The 22,926-nt window shown below is 33.5% G+C and overlaps 2 protein-coding genes and 1 long non-coding RNA gene across 3 annotated transcripts in view; 2 read left to right on the forward strand and 1 right to left on the reverse strand.

The window, feature by feature from the left end:
- Positions 1 to 5,916, forward strand: part of LOC134537623 (uncharacterized) — a 41,068-nt gene extending 35,152 nt beyond the window's left edge. The window contains exons 3-4 of the mRNA XM_063378283.1: positions 388 to 546; positions 2,849 to 5,916. Coding sequence (XP_063234353.1) covers positions 388 to 546; positions 2,849 to 3,031 — 342 coding nt within the window. The 3' untranslated portion in view covers positions 3,032 to 5,916. The remainder of the gene's footprint in view (positions 1 to 387; positions 547 to 2,848) is intronic.
- A 94-nt stretch (positions 5,917 to 6,010) lies between these two features.
- LOC134537624 (uncharacterized) lies at positions 6,011 to 12,815 on the forward strand. Its single transcript, XM_063378284.1, has 3 exons — positions 6,011 to 6,265; positions 9,313 to 9,471; positions 12,220 to 12,815. The coding sequence occupies exons 1-3, from the start codon at positions 6,224 to 6,226 to the stop codon at positions 12,397 to 12,399; spliced, it is 381 nt and encodes a 126-aa protein (XP_063234354.1). The 5' UTR covers positions 6,011 to 6,223; the 3' UTR covers positions 12,400 to 12,815.
- Positions 11,399 to 22,812, reverse strand: LOC134537625 (uncharacterized). The gene is made up of 3 exons (XR_010076014.1): positions 21,886 to 22,812; positions 19,564 to 19,662; positions 11,399 to 14,737 (listed from the first exon to the last, which is right to left on the reverse strand). It is a non-coding gene; the product is annotated as an uncharacterized LOC134537625 (long non-coding RNA).
- Between the last annotated feature and the right edge of the window lie 114 nt (positions 22,813 to 22,926).

Raw genomic sequence — 22,926 nt, forward strand, 5'->3', positions numbered from 1 at the left:
GTAGAGGTTAGCGGTAGCGTGTGGGTCTCTCCGATCTCTGAAATGTTGAGTGAGCCATTAGGTTGCACCTAAAATAGATAATGACTACTTCACAAGCTTCAAAATGATATCCCACATGCCTAGTATTAAAAATATATATATATATTTTTTTTTAGGTGTGGAATAACCCTTATAAAACTTAAGTACTTCTAATACACCTTGCGGTAGTGAGAACTATTTTGTGTTTTAGTTGGGCTCTGTGGATATGGAGTGTTTATAAACAACTGGTTTGAGTATGCATAGTAATAGTAAATAAGTAATATTTACTCTGATCACGCCTTTTGTACGCACAAACTACAGCCGTGATGTGTGATGGTAACAATTATTTTTCCCCCCCCTGGATTGCAGGTGTTGACAGTTACCTGCTTGGGCATGCATTTCAAGGACAACGGACCAGCGTACTACTTGGACAACCTTGTGGTCACAGGGACGTTTGCAGGGTTTTTCATCATACTTGTCGGAACATTCGCTGGAGCGGTTCTGGGCGACAACCTTACCAAGAGAGTGGTAAGTGTATTGCTCTGTGCCTGTACGCCTGTATGCAGGAATCTTAATGAAGTGATGTAACTAGAGGGGGCGGGTGGAACTTATGCCCCGTGCGACACATTTGGAGGGTGCTGAATTGGTAGAGTAATTTTTACTGTAGATATTTTCTTGAATATTGTAGTTTTTGAACACAAAAAAAAAATGTTTGGGTGGGCAGATGAACTGAATTATTTGTATTGAAAGTTACTTATGTGTATATCATCAAATATTTAAAAACTGGTATTTTTTGTGAACTACCCAACTTGCAATGTTTCAAAACTGAAATGACTGCAAATCTAAACTTAAAAAGTAGGAAAAAAATCTGTGGGAAGTCATTTCATATTTTATCCAATCAATGTGCAACTTATCTGCAGTACATTGTGAAAATGAATAAAAATGTCAGCATGTAGGAAATAAAATTCTTGAAATACCATACTTTCTTGTGAAACCTCATGCAATCATACTTAAAAAGAATTTTTTCAGTATGATTATTCAGAACTTAGTAGTTGGGGTGGGGAAAAAAAATATTTTAAATTAATTAAAATTTTCTAATGCAAATTCATATATAGTTTATATTTTATAGGCATAAAGCAGTATTAACTGCTTTTTACTGCCAAGTAGTTATCAACCTAACAATGTGTTGTGCTTTTTATTATCAGTCTTAAGAAACATATTTATAACCATACTTACATTATACACGCTCTGTTTTCTAGTTTCCAAAAAATTCACTTAGTTTTAGTTATCAAAACTAAACAAGTTTGTCTGCAATGTGTATTTTCTTATAACCCAATAACTACAGCAGTCATTTCGGAAGAATTTTTTTTATTATTAATGTAAATTTTGTGTAAGTAAATACTAATCTATCATGTTGAAAAATTAAACTTGTCCAAAAATTGTACTGTCTCATTCATTTTATGACATGACTTCAATGGAATTCAATCATTAGCATTTATAAAACTAACTATAGTACACTTTATCATCAAAGATAATCATAATTTCTTGAGACATATTATCAAAACATTCACCAAAATTTAAGTTTAAGGTTTGATTTAAAATGTTGTTTGAAATTGTTTATTCTTCACATTTTATGGAGGATGGCTGTTGCATACCTCCCAGATCTAGGCCCGTCTAGGGTTGGGACACGTCAACTTGAGTACAGTCAAACCTCAATATTAAAAACCTGACAGGACTATAATTTGGTCACTTTGCAATAATGAAGTTTGTATAAACAGTACTATTACAAAATTTTATCCCAATTTTTATATAATTACTACATCAATAATCAAATAATATTTAAAAAAATATTTTTTCTAGGTTAGTTAATGCATAAAACACCTAAAAAAATATAATATGTTCCAAGAAAACTTGCACTCAGTTTTATACAGCATCGTGTGTACATTTTTTTTATGAATTGTAAAATATTATTTTAGGATAGCTACACCTATAGCTTAAAACAATATTTTGTACTGTACTACGTTTTAAAAGATTTAAGACAGAAGGATAAAGCAAAGGTTTATAAATTACCTATCAAAAAGAAATATTACCAACATACGAACACGGAACCAGAGCAGTGGCATCGAGAATTATTTTAGTTTAAACTTCACATTGTTTCGTTACATTGTTCCGGGGTATTTGTATTAACCATCTTTTACTTCTTTCAGTTGTTTACCTTTGGAACGATACCTTTGTTTCAAACCAAGTACGAAACACTGTAACTCCTAAATAATTTCTGGGGACTGTGAAAACACTTTGTGTTTAATGAGGTTTCACTGCAGATCAGTGGCAGGTACAGAAAAAATTCGGGGGTGGGTGGTCCATCAAAAGACACTTTGAGCTATGGGTGTAATACAAATCATCAAGTCTTTTGAGCAAAAATATTTAGTTTTTATCCGTAATAATGAAGCCGTTCTGGGCAAGTGCGTGAAATCGTTTGAATGTGCCTTGTATAACATGGGTGGTGGTGTGCCCCCTCCCCTTGCCATGAACCGTGCTTGGTGCTGGGAAAACATAATGTATTCATGACAACAATATCACAAATATTAAGAGAGACATGATAAAACACATAAAACTGACATTGGTCAGGAATTTGAGTTTATATATATTTTTTTTAATTTTGTGTTCAGTCTTTTTTTCACGTGCGTCTTTTCTGGAACATGAACAAGGAAAATAATAGTTTATGATCATGAGCTTTGTAAAGAGATGTTGCTCCCCGCGCCCCTGTATGTACCCGCCACTGTCGCACGTGGGGTGGCTGCTCAGGATCCGTTTCCGTGTTTTCCGGCAGGACATCTTCTACAGTCTCGCCGGGTGCGCCCTGTTCGTCGCCTCCGGGGCCCTGTGCATCAAGTACTACGACGCCTTCGGCTCGGGCGACACCCGGCACCTGGGCCTCGCCAAGGGCTCCCTCGCCATCATCAACGGCGTGTTCTTCCTGCTGGACGGCTTCTTCACGTACCGCGGGGAGTAGGCCCCTCCCGATCCTCCGCGACGATGGCCCCTGCGTCCATTCCGCGTCGCTCTCCCCCTTCCCGCTCGGTCCGGCGTGCACAGCTCTCTCGCTCCAGCTCAAGTGCAACACTGCTGCTCTTTGGAGAGGGGTTCGCGGATTTCAGATCATTGACAACTGTAGCGTGTCTCATCCTTAGATTGCAGTGTGCATTTTAATGGGCATTACTCTCTCTCTCTCTCACTCTCTCTCCAATGCACAAATATCTGCTACTAGCACTGTCCTTGTTTCAGTGTGCTCTGTTGCCAGATGTATGCAAAGAGCAAAAAGTCTTGACAAAAAAATAATTTAATGAAATTTTTTTTTAAATGTACTTAAAAAAACTTTATTTTTCAAAGGATTAATTTTGAATAAGAGTATTTTAAATACAATTTCTAGTTGTATTTACTCAGGTTCATCTTCTGATCATATTCAATTCTTCCAACCCAGGAAACGTAATTGAAAAACACCCATCTTCTTTTCAACTATTTTTGTCATTAAAGTTTTTATTTCTTTTAAGATTATAAATGTTAGTGCTGTTTGAGCAAAGAACATAATTTAATGAAATGTCTCGTCATTAATAGTGACCAACTGCTACAAATAGTTTCTCCTGTAAGGTAATAATTGGTATTTAGAAATTGATTTTTTTTTTTCCTTTCAGAAGTGTACAAATGCAATAATACTATATCTACAAAGAAAATATTTAATGGTTTTTGAGAAATCAAGAAAAATATAATTTAAAAAATAAAACATGATGTATATCAAGAGAATACAAAATAATCATTTTAATGTTGACAAACCACGTGGTATCAATCTGGCAACAGTGGTAGCCATTTGCTCTGTACTGCAATCTAAGTGTGGGACCGACTATCTTGCCTGCTAGGAAATTAATAGTAATGAAATACCAACACATGTTAAGAATATGTTAAAATTTAATTGCTTTCAAAGCCTCGCAGGCTTTTGCTGTCAAATGATTTAAAGCCTTAAAAAACCTCTCTACTGAAAAACAACTGTTTTTGACTTATACTTTCACTTCCTGGACCGAAAGAATTCTGAAACTCTGTTTTTTTTTAGGTGTTTGGATTAATGAGCCTGGAAAACATAATGTATTCATGACAACAATATCACAAATATTAAGAGAGACATGATAAAACACACAAAACTGACATTGGTCAGGAATTTGAGTTTTTTTTTAATTTTGTTTAAATTTTGTGTTCAGTATTTTTTTCACGTACTCTCTCTTAATGGCTGTACTATTGATATCAGGTGTACATTTTGTACCTTATTGGTGTTTCGTCTTTTCTGAAACATGAACAAGGAAAATAATAGTTATGACCATGAGCTTTGTAAAGAGATGTTGCAACTCAGCTAGCTACCTGCTTGATGAGTAAATATTGAAGCAATAGCTTATTTGTAAATAAAAAAGATTGGAGCTACATCTCTAATTCTTCAGTTGTCAATCCTTTATTGACAAATATTTTTTATATCAATGTCAGTATGTCTTATTGCCAATATTTTTGAGACATTTTTAAAAATATTTAATTGTATTTGTATCACATTTATATATTTTTGACAAATTGAATATACAAGCAATTTATTAAATACCATCTGTGTTAGGCTGCAATAGTAGTTTACAAGTAAGAGTTACAACAACCATTTTTTCTCTACTAAGTACAAAAAAGACCTAATTAACATCACTCTTTCACAAATTTTTGATTAGTGCCTTGTGGCAGTTTTAAAATAACCACATGTTTAAGCATGGTACATTAAAAATACCACATGAAATGAAATGGCAAACGTTCAAATTAAAGTTTGTAGACCATTTCTGAAGAATCATTTATATATCAAAATATTTTTTTATTAAATAATAAAATTATAACATACTAAATCTAATTGGAAGTCCCTATTGGATAGATTACTGTGTATTGATATTTACAATAATTTGTGTATGATATATGAAGTACTATCATGAAAAGTTTTTCTATATTTTTATTTTTATATGTTTCTATTATTTAGAATTATTAGTTTGCTATTAAGAACCTCAACTTAATTATGAAGTTTCTTTTGTAGTTTTTCATGATTAATTTTTAGAGGAGTAAAGAGGTTGTTAAGTCTGAATGTTGTTTTGTAAAGTAGGATTTGTGTTATAAAATTGTATCTATAAATGTTTTTTTTTTTTTTTTTTGGGTAATGAAGAGTTGTTAAGTAAATTTCTTGAATGTTTTTACAAATAAAATTTTAACCTTGAAAAAAGAATAATCTCAATAAATATTTTTCACACTAGTTTACTATAAAATATTTTGGGTGTTTTTTAACGGTATGATTCTAAATAGATGAAAGTGTTATTGAATGTAAAAAAATAAAATATAAAAAAAGGGCATTTATGTATAAATATTATCACTGTATGTACTACACATAAGGCTTTTGTAAATGTGCCTGAAAAAGGTGTCTAGTTATTATTGAATTTTTATATAAATGTTTTGCTATATAGTAAAAAAAAATTATACTGTTCGATGCAAAATTTATTCTTCAAAATAAATAATAATAAGGAAGCTATTAGTTATTGCATTAAGTAAAAAAAGTCACCATATTGCATTTGATTTTGTACTAATAAAAGTATAATTTGATCATTACTGTAGGTGTGCATGTACATAGGCTTACAGTACTCCCACAATATTACCCGAGTCAATGTGACTGTTCATAAATGAAATTATTTATTGTACCTGCTGTCATACACTGCCTGTTACCGTATGTGCTTTACTGTATACAGCTTTATTTAAGACATAAGGACCATTATTGTTGTTAAAAGCTGTTGATTGTGTAATTGTTCTCAAAACAAATAAATTCTTCAAATACCTGTTCACAAACTATTTTCTATTTTTCTTTCAGGTTTCAAATAATAATGTCATGTTGTAAGATTCAGTTTTGCTCAACCCCCACACGAAAAATTATATAGTAAATATTGTTGCCTTTAAGGATATGAGAAAGAAAGAAAGAAATCTTAACAACTACTGTAAATCAAATAGTGTTTCTCTATGGCCATTTTATTTGGGTACTTCTTATTTTTTTTTTTACTCCCACTGAATATCAATACTAAATGTGATAAAAAAACTAGGTTTCTAGTGTAGTAGTTGTTACAAAACATAGATAACATAATAGTTACTAACTGCTATAATGGCAGTCAGCAATATTATCATTTTAAAACTGTTTGAGTTGGTAAGTAATTTAGAATAATATTTTTGCTCTGCAGGAAGGTAAAATGAATAACAATCAATTTAAAAAATAAGATTGAGTATTTGGGCATTACTCAAGCATCCTCTTTAAAAAAAAATTCTAATGTGATAATGCATAATAGGTTGTATTCCTGGATGTGTAGTTAGAAAAATTTTACAGCAATATTTAATTTTAAGGAGAAATGGGTATTAAAATAATGTATGTCTTGTTTGAAAGGTATTGTAAAAAAAAACACGGTTAATATCCTTGTGCTCTATGGTCAAGAGTATTTTCAAATGATCACATATCTATCTAACCATTGAATATATAGAAAAGAATACCAAACTTATGATAGGCTGATATTCAACAGCCAAGGCAATCATATACTGTTTTATAAAATAATAAAATTCCTTCTAATTTTTGTTGATATGAGCAAACATGGTAATTTTTCCTGCAAAAAAAATTTCCAAATATTTTTTGAAGTGAAACTTTTTTGCTTAAGGGGCTAAAACATTCGAGCGTTACGATAATTACAATTGCACAAGGGGAATAGTTAAGTCCTGGTGTTGGAATCGGTAGAGGAGAGTAAGTCCGAGTCCAACGCATGCACTAGTGGTCGAATGAGTCAATAGGTGCGTAGCATGCTATATGTTAGTTGTTACAGCCAGAAGGGGAGATGGCAGGGAAGAGGTAGAAATGATGCAGCAGTGATTCCGACAAAATTTTTGCAATGCTGCTTGTGTTTTTCTACTCAGTTTTCGTCACTGCTAACGATTGACATGGAAATTTCATCTCTGATACTTGTATCCTATTCCCCCCCCCCCCCTCTTTTTTGCCTCTGTCATAATAAAAATTTATCTGCCGCTATATTGTTGGGATAATTATAAACCTTGGTACAACGGTTAGGTTTCACTGGTTTAACAAATGATTATTGCTGAAAACTAAAAAATTGATAATTGCACATAATATTTAATATGAGATATCTCGATTTAAGGCTGTCAACACTGCGCACATAATCTCCTGGCTCCATCCTTCTATATTTTTTGATTTTATTTAATTTTGTGACATGCCCACTGACAGTCGTAAGATTTTGGTAGTGGGCACGAGACACAAGGAAAAAATACAAGGATATCACATGAAATACTTATATGGACTACCCTCCTCGTCTGCACCGTAGTACCGTGTATGGCCAACATATGAGGACGAGAGTACCACATATCTTGTAGCAATAAAAGGACAAATACATAGAAACATATACAACATCAAAAATACTAACGAAACCACACAGTATTCACAAAAACAACTAAATCAAAATAACTACACAATTACGGTGATAAATGTATTAAATCATAATACTAATCACAGAACAAAACATTAGAAAATATCCACAAATGAAAAGTGATATGATAGTGACGTAGCCATATAAAATTAAACAAAAGATAAAATGGTGACAGTAGTAATTTCAAGAATAACCAATGAACCTTTACACACACACTCATCAAATTACTACAAATATCACAATTAGTATTCACCTCCCCTTTTCAATATTGTCTACGAGCACTGAGCGTTTCCTAATTAGTTAAATGCTGTAGTGAGTATCACCAAGAATAATCCGCAGACAAACTAGTTTACCTAGTTAATGACTCGCCCTTTCACTCGTTAAGGTTTGATCTCTGATTACATAAGCCTTGAGCACCCATCGATTCTGTGGGCCGACACATGATAAAAATTAAGAATTATTTAAGAATTCACGTAAGTTCTTGGAGCAACAAATATTTTTTGTTCACACAATTTTACTATAACTAAGAATAAAGTTACCCCATAAGACATAGGCCCTACCATCCTAGGTTACATTTAATTTTCATAACAAAAAAACGAATTTCATTAGGTGGAAATTGCCTAAGTTATTCAATTGGTACACAGATTCAAAGAAATTGAGCTAAATGGTAGTTCATACGGTGAGTAAATATAATAAATGTTTGTTTTAAATTAAGGGACACAATTTCTAGTTCTTGAAAATTAATTACCACTTATGAAGTCATTTCATTTCAATGATAAAATAAACCTAACAATATTTTTTGGCTTGAAGTAAGAAGTATGTCATTAAATATTAATTTCAAACAATGAATTTAAAACAATATAAATTTTACAATTATTTCGAAGTTTGCCCAATTTTCTCATCCCAACACAACTTGAAAAGTTAAAACCAAATTTGTTTATGACTACACCGTTCATACATTTTTAATACTTTACTGAATACAAACCAAATTTAATTCAAGAAGAAAGGTATATACCATGGAAGCACATCTAACAAGTTTATACAAAAATTACTATAATCACTATAATCAGTCATTAATAAAAAACAAATCATTAAACCTTGCTAACAAATCACAGTGTGTGGTATGCAGATTAACCAATCCATACTACTCAGCATACTTAATAAAATTAAATCTTGTTAGATTACCAACACACTTGCTGCCAGGAGCATATGCAGAATTTTATTTAGGGAAGGTGGGGAAGAACAAAAACCTCTTTGCTTGCTGTTTACTTTCATATTCTTTTCTTTTGATGACTGCCACCACCTTGCTCTATAACTTTCAACTTCTGAGGTTCCACTGTTCTACAAGGTAGTACTTGCAGATCTTCAAAACACTGCAGAAGTCCCTTGATTAACGGAGCTCCGATTAACCCAGGTTCCACGTTATCAAGAGTGCCATTACCAGCAGAGAATGTTTAAATATTTGCTCGAGGACGTAGATAATGATTTAATGGACTTGTCAAAACCCTACAAAAAATTAACCTCAAAGATGCCATTTACTAGTTGAGAAAATCATGGAATGACATGGGGGGAAAAAAAAGCCGGAAAAAATCACACGGGAAAATGATGATACCACTGGGCAAAATGAAAACCAAGACAATATAGTTTTGATGTTATCCGAGGTCGCCGCCGCTGCCCACATTAAATTGATTAATCAAGACTCTACTGTACTCGATTACGTCTTTCATGCGACGAGTGTCAAGTGATGTCCCGGTGTTGTCCTGTTGCACAGGTTCTGACCATCATCTGCTTGGGGCTGCATTACAGGCACGAGGCATCTTTGAGCGACTTGGAGGATGCCTTCGTCACGGCCACGTTTGCGGGGTATTCCCTCATTCTCATTGCGGTGTTCGCCAGAGTTTTACTGCGGGACAGCATATCCACGAATGTGGTGAGTGTAACCATCCAGGGATGTGGCCTGTGGGGGATCTGGTCTACTCCCTTACAGAATTTAAACAAAAGAAAAGAAAAAAGCTAGGAGAAAATAATAAAACAGCAACTTGGTTACATAAGGGCACAGAAAGATTATTTTCAAAGATTACAGAAATCCTTAGTGGCCCACGATAATGTATTTCCTCCCCATTATAGTCCGACATGCCTCGTGCACGAAGGGGCAGGGATTGTTTCCAAGTAGTCCATATTCAACATTGGTTTGCACATGTGTCACTGAAAACATGCCGTTTAGCCATTTTAACTCTTCTAAAAATAGAGTTTAAAAACTTAATCCGCAAACAAAACTACTCATAGGCCCTCAGAAAATTATTAAATGCTTTTTGTAAACAGACCCCACTCAGATATTTTGAGTAGTTTTCAAATTGCGTTGTTTTCCCTGAAGCTCTGCACAATGTACGTGTTCCCAGGTAGGCTGGGCCCTTAAGGGGCCCGCCTACCCGGGCACACACAGTGTGCAGAGCTTCAGGAAAAACAACGCGATTTCTAAACTAGTCAAGATATCCGGGTGGAGTTTATTACGAAAAGCATTTAAGAGTTCACCGAGGACCGAAAAGTACTTTTGATTTCGGATTAAAGTTTTAAACTGTATTTTTAGAAGAGTTAAAATGGCTAAAACCCATGTTTTCAGAGTAATTTTTAGGCATGAAACAACACACCCAGACCCTTGAAAGCACTTAAGGGACTTGCATTACCCCTTTATCTTCATTTCTCCGCAATATGTTACGGTCACCGCTCAAATTTCACAGTTATCCTGTGACGACGAGAAGACTGCGCACCATTTCAGAGCCTTGTGCTTAGAGGCAACACCACACTAGAAATACCAGCGAGCGTCGCGCTTATCATCCAGCCTCACTAACACACACACACCCCTGACGAGGCGGGCCCCTTAAGGCTCTATCGCACAATGTAAGATTCCATGGAAGTTTGGTGCCAGGATATATTTCGACGCGGTGCAAATTTTAGCAGATCGCTGGCCGTTTTGGTTTGATACAATGGTCCAGAGCAATTAATTTCCTGGGGAAGGTTTGGTTTGTGAGGCAATCAAGTGGTGGAAGTAGGCAAGTCCTAGTGATGCAAGTGGTAATTTGTTTATTTGTTTAATTAAAGCGGGCAATATGTGGACTTCTGAACTGCTGCACTTAAAAAAATTTCCATAGTGTAGGATACATATTTTAGAATTTGTTTACAATCTCACCTAGCACACAATTAACTATGCCTACAGTCACATTTTACGGGTAATGGTTTCTTCTACAGAAACATGTAGTGCAGTGTGCTTGCAAGTTCACATTGAAGGTTTAGTAAAATATTTTACCGCATCCTGTATGAAACCATTTATCATGTGATACAGGCTTAATACATTCACTAATTGAAGAGAAGTAGTAGTAGTAGTAGTAGTAGTAGTAATAGTAGTAGTAAAAAAAAAGTTAACGAATATAGTAAAATACGAAGCTCAATTTGTAAATTTCGCCAACCTTTTTTCGATTCATTGTGATTAGATCAATTTAATACAACTTAGCATTCATACTGCACTTATAACAATTAAATTTTTAAAGTACGGGCCACTATCTACATAAATAAAAATGTTAATGTTCCTTCATTCAAAATCTAATTCTACGAAAGTTCTTTACCGATTGCTTTGAAATTTTGACACCACGTTGCATTCAAATACGAGCTGTTTTTATATACCTGTCGCATCTGTGATCAGTAAAAAGATTAAGATTAAAATTTAGATAAATTTAGCGTGTTCGCCTTGTTTTGTGATGATAAAGATATAGATAGGAAAATAGACATAGAGTTGTAGATAGAAAGATACATAGTGATATATATTTATACAGTACAAAATATATATATATATATATATATATATATGTGTGTGTGTGTGTGTGTGTATATGTATATATATAGTGAGATTTACTAGAGGGACATATATAGAGAGATGCTTTGTCTATGTGTACCTACTTCAATCAAATTACAAAAAAAAATGAATGAGACATACAAACGCATATCAGGGATTAGCTAGTTATCTAATACCCAATCTAAGTATAACATTATTCATTGCCACGGAGGTTCAAGGGGCAGATTGCTTGCCTCCTACTAAGGTTATATAATTTGCGGTGGATTCAAACCAAGATTGTTTGCAAACGGGAGACATAGCAGTCGTCGTGGTGCAAAGCTGTAAACTTTGGAAACCTAAGATTCACTCATGAAAATATTTAGGTTATTTTTTGTGTAGAATATGTTTTGCTTCAATAAAGTTGGTTACTTAAAAAAAAAAAAATCAAAAGGTAGCACTCCATTTACTTTCATGAATGATCAATATTAATATTATGCATTATTATATTAAAATTTTTACTGGATGATGTTATAATTAGGGCCCTACAGGTTAGTGATTTAATCAGTTCAAACATTACAAACTTTAAACAATTTTCTTACTTCAATTCTGCATTTTATAAAATATGTGTAATACAGCTTCACCGAAAAAATATACGCAATGCGGTTTGACTCAAACATTTGATATATTAGCTTTGCAAAAAAAAAAAAAAAAAACTAGAATATGCACAGGCCTACCTCGCATAAAAGTAATACAAGGAAAAAAAACTAACATGACTAATTAAATTAAATAATTTATTTATGAAGACTAACATTTTTAGTAGCGTAGAAGTGACTGCTGGAGTTTTATGTGCAGGACATTTTCTACAGCCTTGTTGGGTTTGCGCTGTTCGCCACCAGTGGGGCTATAATCCTCACGAACGTTGTGACCGGAGCCAGCAACGTCAAGTATTTAGGCCTCACCAAGGGCTCCATTTCCCTCATCAACAGCGTGCTGTTCTTGCTGGACGCTTGCTTGACGCTCCTTGGGAACTAATGACCGGGCGTCAGTTCGGCAACAGCATCAGCTCTTAGGCCACGCTGTTTCATTTGGTCCAAGACGCTGTCATGCTCATCTCGATGCCGCTTTGAACCTCCATCCGAGCGATTACAACACCCCGACGTACAGATGCCAGAGATATTTGAATGGACAAGCAAACCGAATATCTCAGTTTTGTTAAGAGATTTTGGGAACCATAAATAATCAGTTCCTAAACATGTATTGATGAAACAAAGGTATAAAAAGAAAAAAAAAGGCTCAAAAAATATACTTTTATACAAAAGCTTTTTTTTTATAACACTTAATTAAAAATAACAATTGATATTTTTAACAAAAAAAATCCATGCTTAATTTTAAGACATATGTTTCATTTTTTTGTAAATAAATATTTGTCTATTATTATTTATATAAAATTTTAGTTCTGTAATATTAATATTTACATACCCACTTTATTTTTAAGTTATTCTTTAATTTTCATTTAGCAAAATAACCCTTATATAACATATATATATTAATATTATAATACAATGTTAAATAGACTGCTTGAACAGGAATACACTTTGACAGAAATTTTTCATCACCCAATGCAACTTTCGAAAAAATTAATTTTCTTAAACCATACATATTTGCAATTGATTTAGTAAAAAAACCATAGTGTAACTTTCAACATCATTTAAAGGTAATTTTGAATTCACAACTGTCAGCAATTTTTTTTTAAACATTAAAAACTGCATCTCATTACTTCCTATCAAGTGTCTTCTAATCATTCTGCAAGAGCTCACTGCATTGAACAAGTGTTTCCCTGTAATAACCATTTTAAGTAGAGGTTAGGTTATGGTAGCCACATGTGAAGTATGGCATTTTCAGACTAACAGTTGGCGTAAACTGATTGTAAACATTACCGGTAATGTAAATATAGTGACATAAATTTGTGTTGTGCTTCAATTTCATACCCGAGACTGTTTGTTTTCCATGAGAGATTGCCCTGATCATTCTTGCTGCCCTAATGTTCTCTTGATACTAGCTGCAATTTGATCTTGTGGTTCTCCAGAGATCATTAAGGAATACGTACAGCATAGCCGAGACTGTTTTAAAAAAGATATGGACTTCGTTGTACATTACATTTCCTAACCTGAATTGGTTTCCATGTCAAGAATAATTTCAATATTCATTTGAAATGGAAAACAAAGATAGAAAACAGTTGCCCAGCTGTAATATACTGACATTTAAGTCTCCATCTTTCTGAAAACAGCTTCTGCTACGCTATTGAAGTCAACATATATTTACGTCACTATATTTACATTAGAGATATTATTTATATTAAAAAAAATTACACCTACCCGACCAATGTACTCTTTTTTAAGATTCTTAAAATTACTAACAGTATTCTAATTTTAAAAATTTGCATTTTTAACTAGTTGGTACCAATGGCCACGCCACCAATAACTCATTTTTGGACTTGATAAACAACTTGTAATAAGGTAATCCTCATGGAGTGAGGTAAACAAGCACTCAAAATAATTTTAACAGCCACAGGTAAAAAACAACTCATCATATTTCACTTTTCCCTTTGAGAATCAACATAGTATTGTTTCAAACAAAAAGTTGCGATGTTCAACATGTACCCAGTTGTATAACTCAAGGTTTTATGGGGGCACAAATCCCATTACACTAAAATATATATTGTACTTAAAACACGTAAAAACTGTTTTGATTTCTTCACTCTCGATTTTCACTCCGCCCTTTTTGGTACGATAACTTTGTCAATCATATCTTTTAACTTCTTTATTGCTTTCATCTGTGCTTTGTAATTTGAAGCTATTCGAACGAGAGCCGATAAGAGAGACTGCATCACAGCCCCATTTAGCATTCTCCTCCTCCTCCTCAAAGCTTTCGCCTTGTTTAAGAAATAATTTTCCTCAATGAACGTCACTCTTTTTTTCGAAACGCGTCTACTTTTGAGGGGAATTCGGTGCTTCGCAGCACACAGGGTGGCAGCGCTGAGCTGGGTGGGCGTGGCACCTACTCTCCTCGGCCATGAGGGCGAATGCACGGGTGAAGTGCGCAGCACGTGCGCAGTGGCACGAACGCCGTGCAAAGCCGGCTCGCAGCTCGCTCCGCGCGTAGGCTCGCAGACAGCTGAACTTGCCTGGGACTCGATGCGGGACTCTTCCTCTTTCACGCCTCCAACAACATTCGATGGCGAATCGATACAGACGGGTGTCTGCTCTTTGAAAGGTGACAAAATGTCTGGCTGTCCATCACACACCTCAATGTTCTCACATATTTCATCGCAGTCTTCTTTTACCGTGACTAACTTCTGAACAGTCACAGTCTGAAATACATAAAATAAATGTGATACCACTTTTTTTTCTTCGTTATACTGAAAGATGAAGGTTAACTGAGTAAATATTTATAACATTTGAGTGAACTGTAAATAAAACTTATGGTTAATTTTGTTTTTAATAATTAAGAAAATAATTTTGAATAATGCAGTATTAAAATATTAACATATTTTGGAAATTTAGTTTTAAAGCGATATATCACCAATATTTTACAAAAAATATTTATGCATACCTCCAACTCCCACTCAAGTGTCACCACTAACTAAACTTTACCTCAATTGTTGAATCAGGCGTTTATAAAGCACAAATTGCCAATGAAAACATATGAAATTATGAATAACTTGATTTTAAGAATTATTTTCTTACACTGTGTGAAAGTTTAACGAGTTAAATGATGTATATAATAAAAAAAACACCATTGCATTCTATGCATGTATCATCATCTTGAAAGGTTTCAGAATATTTCAATTAAAATATGGAAGACGAAAACACAATCTGAAAGTCAGTCTATGCTTGCATTACATTTGTGTGTAGTGTGTAGTTACAAGTATTTTAAATACAGTTGTTGAACTTTTTGCACCTTGCGTAGTTTATAAACCTAGTCTTACAAATACAATATTACTGTTATTAAAATTGTTACTCCCCAAAAGTTCTTAAGTAAAAATAGTGCTTGGTTTTAAGTACATAAGTATGTACTGAGTGAGATCAATAAACCTGGTCCAATATATACCTCAAATTAAGTATATTTTAATTGCATAGTAATAAAACTGATAAATAATTAAGACATGCCATTGTAAGTATGAAGCTGAAACAGAGATTTTACAAATACAGTAGTGTCTCGCTAATCCCGACTTGTCTGGACCGGACCCTGTCCGGCCCACCGAAAGTCCGGATTAACTGTAATCAACTTTAAAATGTATCAAAAACAAGTTTTATAGGCTAAAAAAATCTTTATGCTTAAAAATCAACTGTTTTTTATTATAAAGTACTTAAGAAACTAAATACACATGTATGTAACTTATAAATAATATAATACATTAAATTTACAATTAATTTAACATTTAATTTTTCATCGAGTTTGAGCGCGAACACTTGTAATCTTATGCCCGAGAGCAGAACGACTTTTTCACGTTGTTGGCAAAACCAAATGTACAAAGTCTCGTCTAAAAATTCATTTTTTGGTTTTTTTAACGTGCTTCTGTTACCCAGACTGTCTTTACTCACCATTTTGGCACAAAAATCTTCAATTTTTCCAATTTTTTTCCCAATCAGAAACAGTTTGTTTTCCCACTCCTAAACCTTGCACGATTCTAGTTAATGATTCACCAGCATCAATACGAAATAAGACTTGGTGTTTTTGCTCCATTGTTACAGTTACGTTCTTACGTTTAGTAGCCATTACGTTGCTCTTAATAAGTGCACACAATACAACACTCGCACTGAATAAAAAAAACTGTCACGAGCACCTATCACCAGCACGAGTAACAGTCGACTGAAGGGAACAAAACAAAACAACTCGCAGGTATAGAGTGAGTCACTTCTTGGAAAACAGACGATGAGCGGAAAACTAGCGGTAAGACTCCCCGCAACTGAGGGCAAGAGGACCCTCTCTTAGAAATGTATTCTCTTATTATCCTTTGTCACAACATTATTTTTCATCATTTTTTTTTTTTTAGATCCGTCCGGATTAACCGGATGTCCGGACTAGCGGAGTCCGGATTAGCGAGACTCTACTGTATCTATAGTACTGTCTCTACATAAGTCCAACATTTGTTTATGTTCAGGAGTGTGGAAATTGGGTTTCCTTTCATAATAAAAACATGGCTATTTTAAGTTCATGTCATATTAAATAAGTTTCCCTTTGTTAGATAATTTCTTTTTTCTTTTTTTTAAGCCACTGAAGAAATGCTTATAAGAATTCCGGGTGTTTTCTTTTTGATGGTGAAAATGATATGAAAAATTTGGTGCACATATTGCAAATGGCATGGTTGATACAGGGGTCACCAATCAGCGTACCATAAGACGCCCCTTGGGCGGGGGATAACCCTGGGCCCAGGAGAGTATGGAGTGGAGTACCCTCCAGGCATGTGGCTAGGATGTCCTCCCCCAAGAATGTTTGAGAAAACGCAATCTCAGGCTGAAGACCCTTAAGTGCTTTTTCAGAACTGAACAATTAAGATAAAAATTGCCACTTACTTGCACTATCGCTGCTTATGATTGTGTGCTAATACAAGTTTTAAAGAGAATGCTCCCTACCTTACTCAGTTTCAGCAGGTCAATATGTATTATTAAAAAAAAAAAATCTCATAAAAATGTATTTGATGAATAAGCAAGTGTCGCCAACAATACTCTATGGCTTGTAACAAGTCACAATCGTGCCCAGCTAAGATGACGACTGTTCCTTGCACATACATAAACACTCTAAATATGTCGCCCAACATTGCAGGTGGTTTGGTGTTAAGTTCTGTCTAGGACTCTTAAATAACTCAAAATTGTTAATAGTGATTCTTAAGTAAAAGATATGAAATGCATTCGGATTTCATTCTTCTTAAGATGCACACTACCTTTTGCTGAACTGCTGAAATGGTGTGACCTCTTGGCGTGCTAACAACGCCCGACAAAAACAAAGCACAGTACAAAAAACACATAAAACAGTACTAACTGGGGATTTCCCTAGAAAAGCTGCCTTCCTATTGGTGACAAAGATTATTCTTGCATCTAAGGTAATGTGATTCCCTGATCAGAGAGCTCTCCCAAGGTCCTGGCGAAGGTCTCAGTTTCTCTTCATCATAGAATGCGATATAAAATATTGTCTATTATTTTGGCGCCTCAGTGTTGGACCCAATTTCTTTCGCAGACACCGCTAAGTTATAAGAAGTCACTCACACACTATGAAACACATACATAAAATTATAGCTACATAAAAAATAAAATATTGATAATCACACTTACATAAATAGTAACATTTATTCCTCTCAAAAATACTTAGACAATCTGGGGAGGGCAGGATCTGGAAACACTACAGACCTTTCTTTAGACCTGAAGTGCTGAGGTAAGTAGCCCCCTTCATTTTGTAAAAACTTCCTGCATCAGTAAACTTAATTAAGACACACTTGACTTCAACAATCCCATGTTTAAGATACTATGTATTTTTGACATTAAAAGTTTCCCGCTGCATGTTGAAATAATATTCTGATCACATAACAGTATATGGCATCGAGGTCAATCATGAGAGTAAAGTAATAATGTTTCTACAAAAATCAATAAGCATGTCACTAAAATTAAAAAAAAATAATTGTGTTCACCAAGCAAAAAAGCACATAATATAATTTATGACACAAATTTTGAATCTCATTACAAAGTAAAATTGGTACTCCATAAATTAAACACTACCGTATTCTTAAATCCAGCAAATTATGTAAGCTATAAAGGTAAAATGTGAGTGTAATATATTCACATCTTTATATCCCATCTGGATCGCAAAATATTTTTAGGTTATAATGATGTTTTCATGCTAATTCCTTGCTGATGTCTTGTTAATATCCCTAACAATACTGACTTCATGATGGCATTCTTATGATTATTTATAAAGAGTTCCTTTGAAGATACCAAACAAAATCTAGCTTTAGCCCTCATGCAACTACGGTTAATTTCGCTAACCAGAGATATTTTTAACTATATTATATATATATATATATATATATATATATATATATATAACACGCACTCTGGCATCAATTAGCCGCTTCGAGTGGATAATACATAATGATTTTTTAAAGCAGAAAACTGAATCACATAGCCTTCACAATGTAATGTCAGAAACTTTTTTAAACAGCAGCATTCATTTTCTCTAGTCAATGAGCAGCCTGTTACAAATAGTTTTAGAGATCATCATTTATACTAATATTTCTTTCGTGTTTCCATGAAAACTCTTACTACCTTTCATAATGCAGTAAAATCACTAATCTGACACAGATACAGTCCTAAACATGCAGAATTAAAAAGTATTTTACTGTACCATGCTTTAGGGATTTGTCACTTTAAATCATAAAAAAATATATTTTTAGTGCCCAACAAGATGTTTTGCATTACTAACAGTTCAGTATGACATACTTGATTTCATGTTTTTGTATCAAACCTGCAGATTTTTTCAAGTAAGTATAAACCATTAACACTACAGTGAAACTCATTTAACCCGGCATTCTATGGTTCGACACATTCTGCAACTCGACACCAATCGAATCGCATGTTTCATGTTGACATTGGCAACCAGGTCACATCACTGTGCCGCCGGCATTTTTAATTGGCTCAGAGTTTATCGTTACTGTCAGTTTTCATTTCAGAACAGTGTTTCTTGTTATATAGTGGGTTACTTTACATATTTCACAGTTACATTTCCAAAATGATTTTTTGAATAAGACCAATGCTCAACTTTTTTTCCTTGTATAGAAAAATTTATGACAACTTGTAAACCTTTCAATAATACTATCAATTTCTTAGATGTAGCTAACTGATTAATTTTTGGAATTTTTTTGTGGTTCTTACACTATATAATTACAATAATTAATAAAAATAAAATTTTATTATTTCATAGTCATAGTATGATGTCCACTAGAAAGCAGGTACACCTTAACCCATACATTAAAGGTTTGATAAACTCCAGGTATAATGGAGATATAAATCGTCCACTTCACTGGACGAATAGCCTGAAAGAGTTTAAATACCATTGTACTGTACTGATCTTGATTAACGCCAAAATCAAAAACCAGACATAACCGTGGCCCTGTAGTGTTTAATTAAATTTCACAGTAATTACCTGGGGTTTACTGGCATCAGATTCCAAAACTGTAGAAGTGCTTTCTGAATCAAGGTGAGCCATTTCGTCGAATATCTCAATTTCTTCCTTAATTTCAGTCTGGGAAAAAAAACACAAGTTTCATGTTAACTGTAATATATTGGTAGACTAGTTCATTATTAAAAGAAGATTTATTTATTTCATGTGTTAAAATTCAGAAGTAAAATTTTTTTTTGACAGTATAAAACAATGAGTCCATGTATGCTAAAGCTGGAATAACGATGACAATAGTACCGTAATAATGCAGGTCAGAAAAATAGTACAGCGTTATTGAGAACATGCGGTTCTCAACCTCCACAAACCAAAATTAATAATTAAATATTGCATACCTAACAAACATACAACAGCCATTAATGCATGCAGGTTTTCTTAATCAGCTTGGTTGAAAGAAATATGTTAAAATAAAATTTAAGATTCCATTGGAAAAACAATGGTTCATAAATACACTTTAAAGATTTCACAAAATAAATTTAGTACAACAAAACAAAACAAAACCAAAATCTCTCATGTTTATTTCTTAACGTTGCACCCAGCATTTATCTCAAGCTGACTTCACGGATGTGTCGAAAGTGATTGGTTATAAAATTATCCTGTCGCGACATTCACACTATTGTGGTTCCAACATAAAAAAGAATACTTTAACAGGCCAGTATTGTATTCAAAACACTATTTTCAGTCAGTGACGTAGCCAGGATTTGTGTATGGGGGGTGTTAAGAAGCATGGACCCCCCGTATTAAAGTGGGGGGTTCGGGGGTCCTCCCCCGGGAAAATTTGGATTTCATGGTGTAAAATAGTTCTATTTTGGAATTTTTCTGTACTTCAATTTTAATATTGTAATGGTAGAAATTTTATTAATTTTAATATGAAATTTGTTTGAGTGATGAATAAGAAATTAGTTAAAGATTTTTTGCTAAAGGAGGGGGGGGGGGGGGTTTGAACCCCTAAACCCCCCCCCCCCCTGGCTACGCCCCTGTTTTCAGTACATAATTTTAATTTATTTATTAAAATTTAAGTCTCACTTTTCCCAAAAAATGTGAATTAACCAACAATATACATTTTTTTTTGTCATCTACAATAGACTAACACTATGCATGCCATAATAATACTACAGCAGGTTTTTACATATTAATTTTTAAATTCAGGACATTCTTCTCTGTTTACAAAGTACCTATTTCTATATTTTTTTACTTTCCATACACAGATTTTATTTGATTGCTATTTGTGTCCTAGGATTGTTACTAACTTGTTACCACTAATTTAATACGTTTTGGAATTCACAGAATAATTAATTTTACTACCTATCAAATATGAACTGTAATGTATTCACTGCCTTTAGCCTGGGTATTTTATGAAATTTTTTTTTACATATTTCTTTATATTTTTTTCTTCTGACTAATCTATTTAAGATGTTAATTTTAAGTTACTTTTGGAACAAAAAACTGAATTATACATAGTAGATGGTTATTATATAGACCTTTAAATTTTGTGTTATTTTCTGACAGGCTACTAGATTTTATTCTAGTATAAGGTTTTTGAAGGTCTAAATTAATAATTGGGTACAGATATAAAATTGCTTGGAATGATGTAATATTACAATACCCTGCAGGATAATAAACTAGTGTTAATTATACATAGGGATGGGTAAATGTCCAAAATTTTATCTATCTGAAATTTTCCTGGAAATTTTCATGGAAACTTTCCAAAAACCGAAAAACATAGGAAATTTTAGGAAACTTTGATGTTGGTTTATAAATAACCATTTCAGAGAATTAGACATGTGACTGTCTCTACTGTATGAAATTTTCATATTGTAAAATACAATATTCATAGTTGCAGTATTAAGAGGACATTAAAATATCTTTCGTTAGCGATGTAGAATTTACTGTGGGTGCTGTTCTAAATTAATTTCAACATTTAGGTGGAATTATTCTTTTTACAAATACAGTTCACAAATTCATTGCAAGTAGGCCTAATCAGTTTTTAAATCTGAAAATTATTTAATCAGCTGCTTTCAACATTACAAAAAGCTAATGTAGTGGAAGAAAAATTAAGGTAAAGAATACTTAACTGCAGATTTAAAAGAAATGATTCCTTCTGAAAAAACAATTACCTGGTCAATAACAGTTAAAATATTTGACTACATAGATTTGAAAATATTAACACTATATTATTACAATTTATCAACTGATTGGAAATAAAGACAAATAAGTTGTAACAAATAGAACACTAAAAAAAATATTGATCAACAATTATTTGCATTCATAATAAGAAATCATACATACGTTACAGTTTTAACTGAATTGGAAACAAACATGTCCTTATTTAAGTCATATTGGGTCTTAGAAACCAATGAAATCATCATTGTCCTCATAACTGAAATCACTGTTTTCTTCCTCTTCTGTTTCATTGTTAGAACAAGATGCACTGTCTTCTTTTAAAACACACTGTGGTAGTTTTTTATTCTGCTATACTTTCTCACATTTGTCTTCCACAATGACAGTAATAGAATCTTTCCTTTCCAATTTTTCAATGTCCTCCAGGATGTGGTGACACAATTTCCAGTTGTGGGCAATGAATGATATTTTACCTGCTCTTTCAGTGGTCAAGCGGTTTCTTAGTTTTGTATGTATACTACCATGTGTACTGAAAGACCTCTCTGTAGCAGCAGAGGTTACTGGCATACCTAAGATTCTGTTTGCTACTTTTGACAGCTGTGTATGACCACACAGACCTTTCCACCAAGTACAGGGTTCAATTTTACCTTTTTCAAGCGCCATCCAAAGAAATTCTTTGGCCCACATACCTTCTCTACTTTGGTACTGAGCTAACTCTGTTAAAACTATACCTTATTCAATGTGTTCCATTTCGGTTGAAATTTTGCATATATACTCAACAGCACTCAACTGTTACAGCTAAAAAAAATTCAATGTTTCCCAATGTTTCCACTTTTTTTCAAAGTTTCCATGAGGTCTGTAAATTTTCCATTTTTGAAAGTTTTCGGCAGGAAATTTCCGACTGGAAACTTTCCACTACCCATCACTAAATACATAATAAAAAATTAATGGTAAAAAAAAACTCTTTTTGAAAAAGCTGAACTTTCAATATTTATGTAAATTTCCTGAACCACTAATTACTAGAAAATTTTCTATGAGGCATCATTCAATAAGTAACGAGAAAAATTGATGTAGTCCAAAAACTGTTTATTTAATCATAACCAACAGTTGATCATAACAGTTGCAAGGATGCCAACTTAACTTATGAAAGTTTCATATTAATTAAATAGACAGTTTTTGAGCTACAGCAATGTCTCGTTACTATTTAAT

This window comes from Bacillus rossius, chromosome 12 (assembly GCF_032445375.1).
Source record: "Bacillus rossius redtenbacheri isolate Brsri chromosome 12, Brsri_v3, whole genome shotgun sequence".
NCBI lineage: Eukaryota > Metazoa > Arthropoda > Insecta > Phasmatodea > Bacillidae > Bacillus > Bacillus rossius.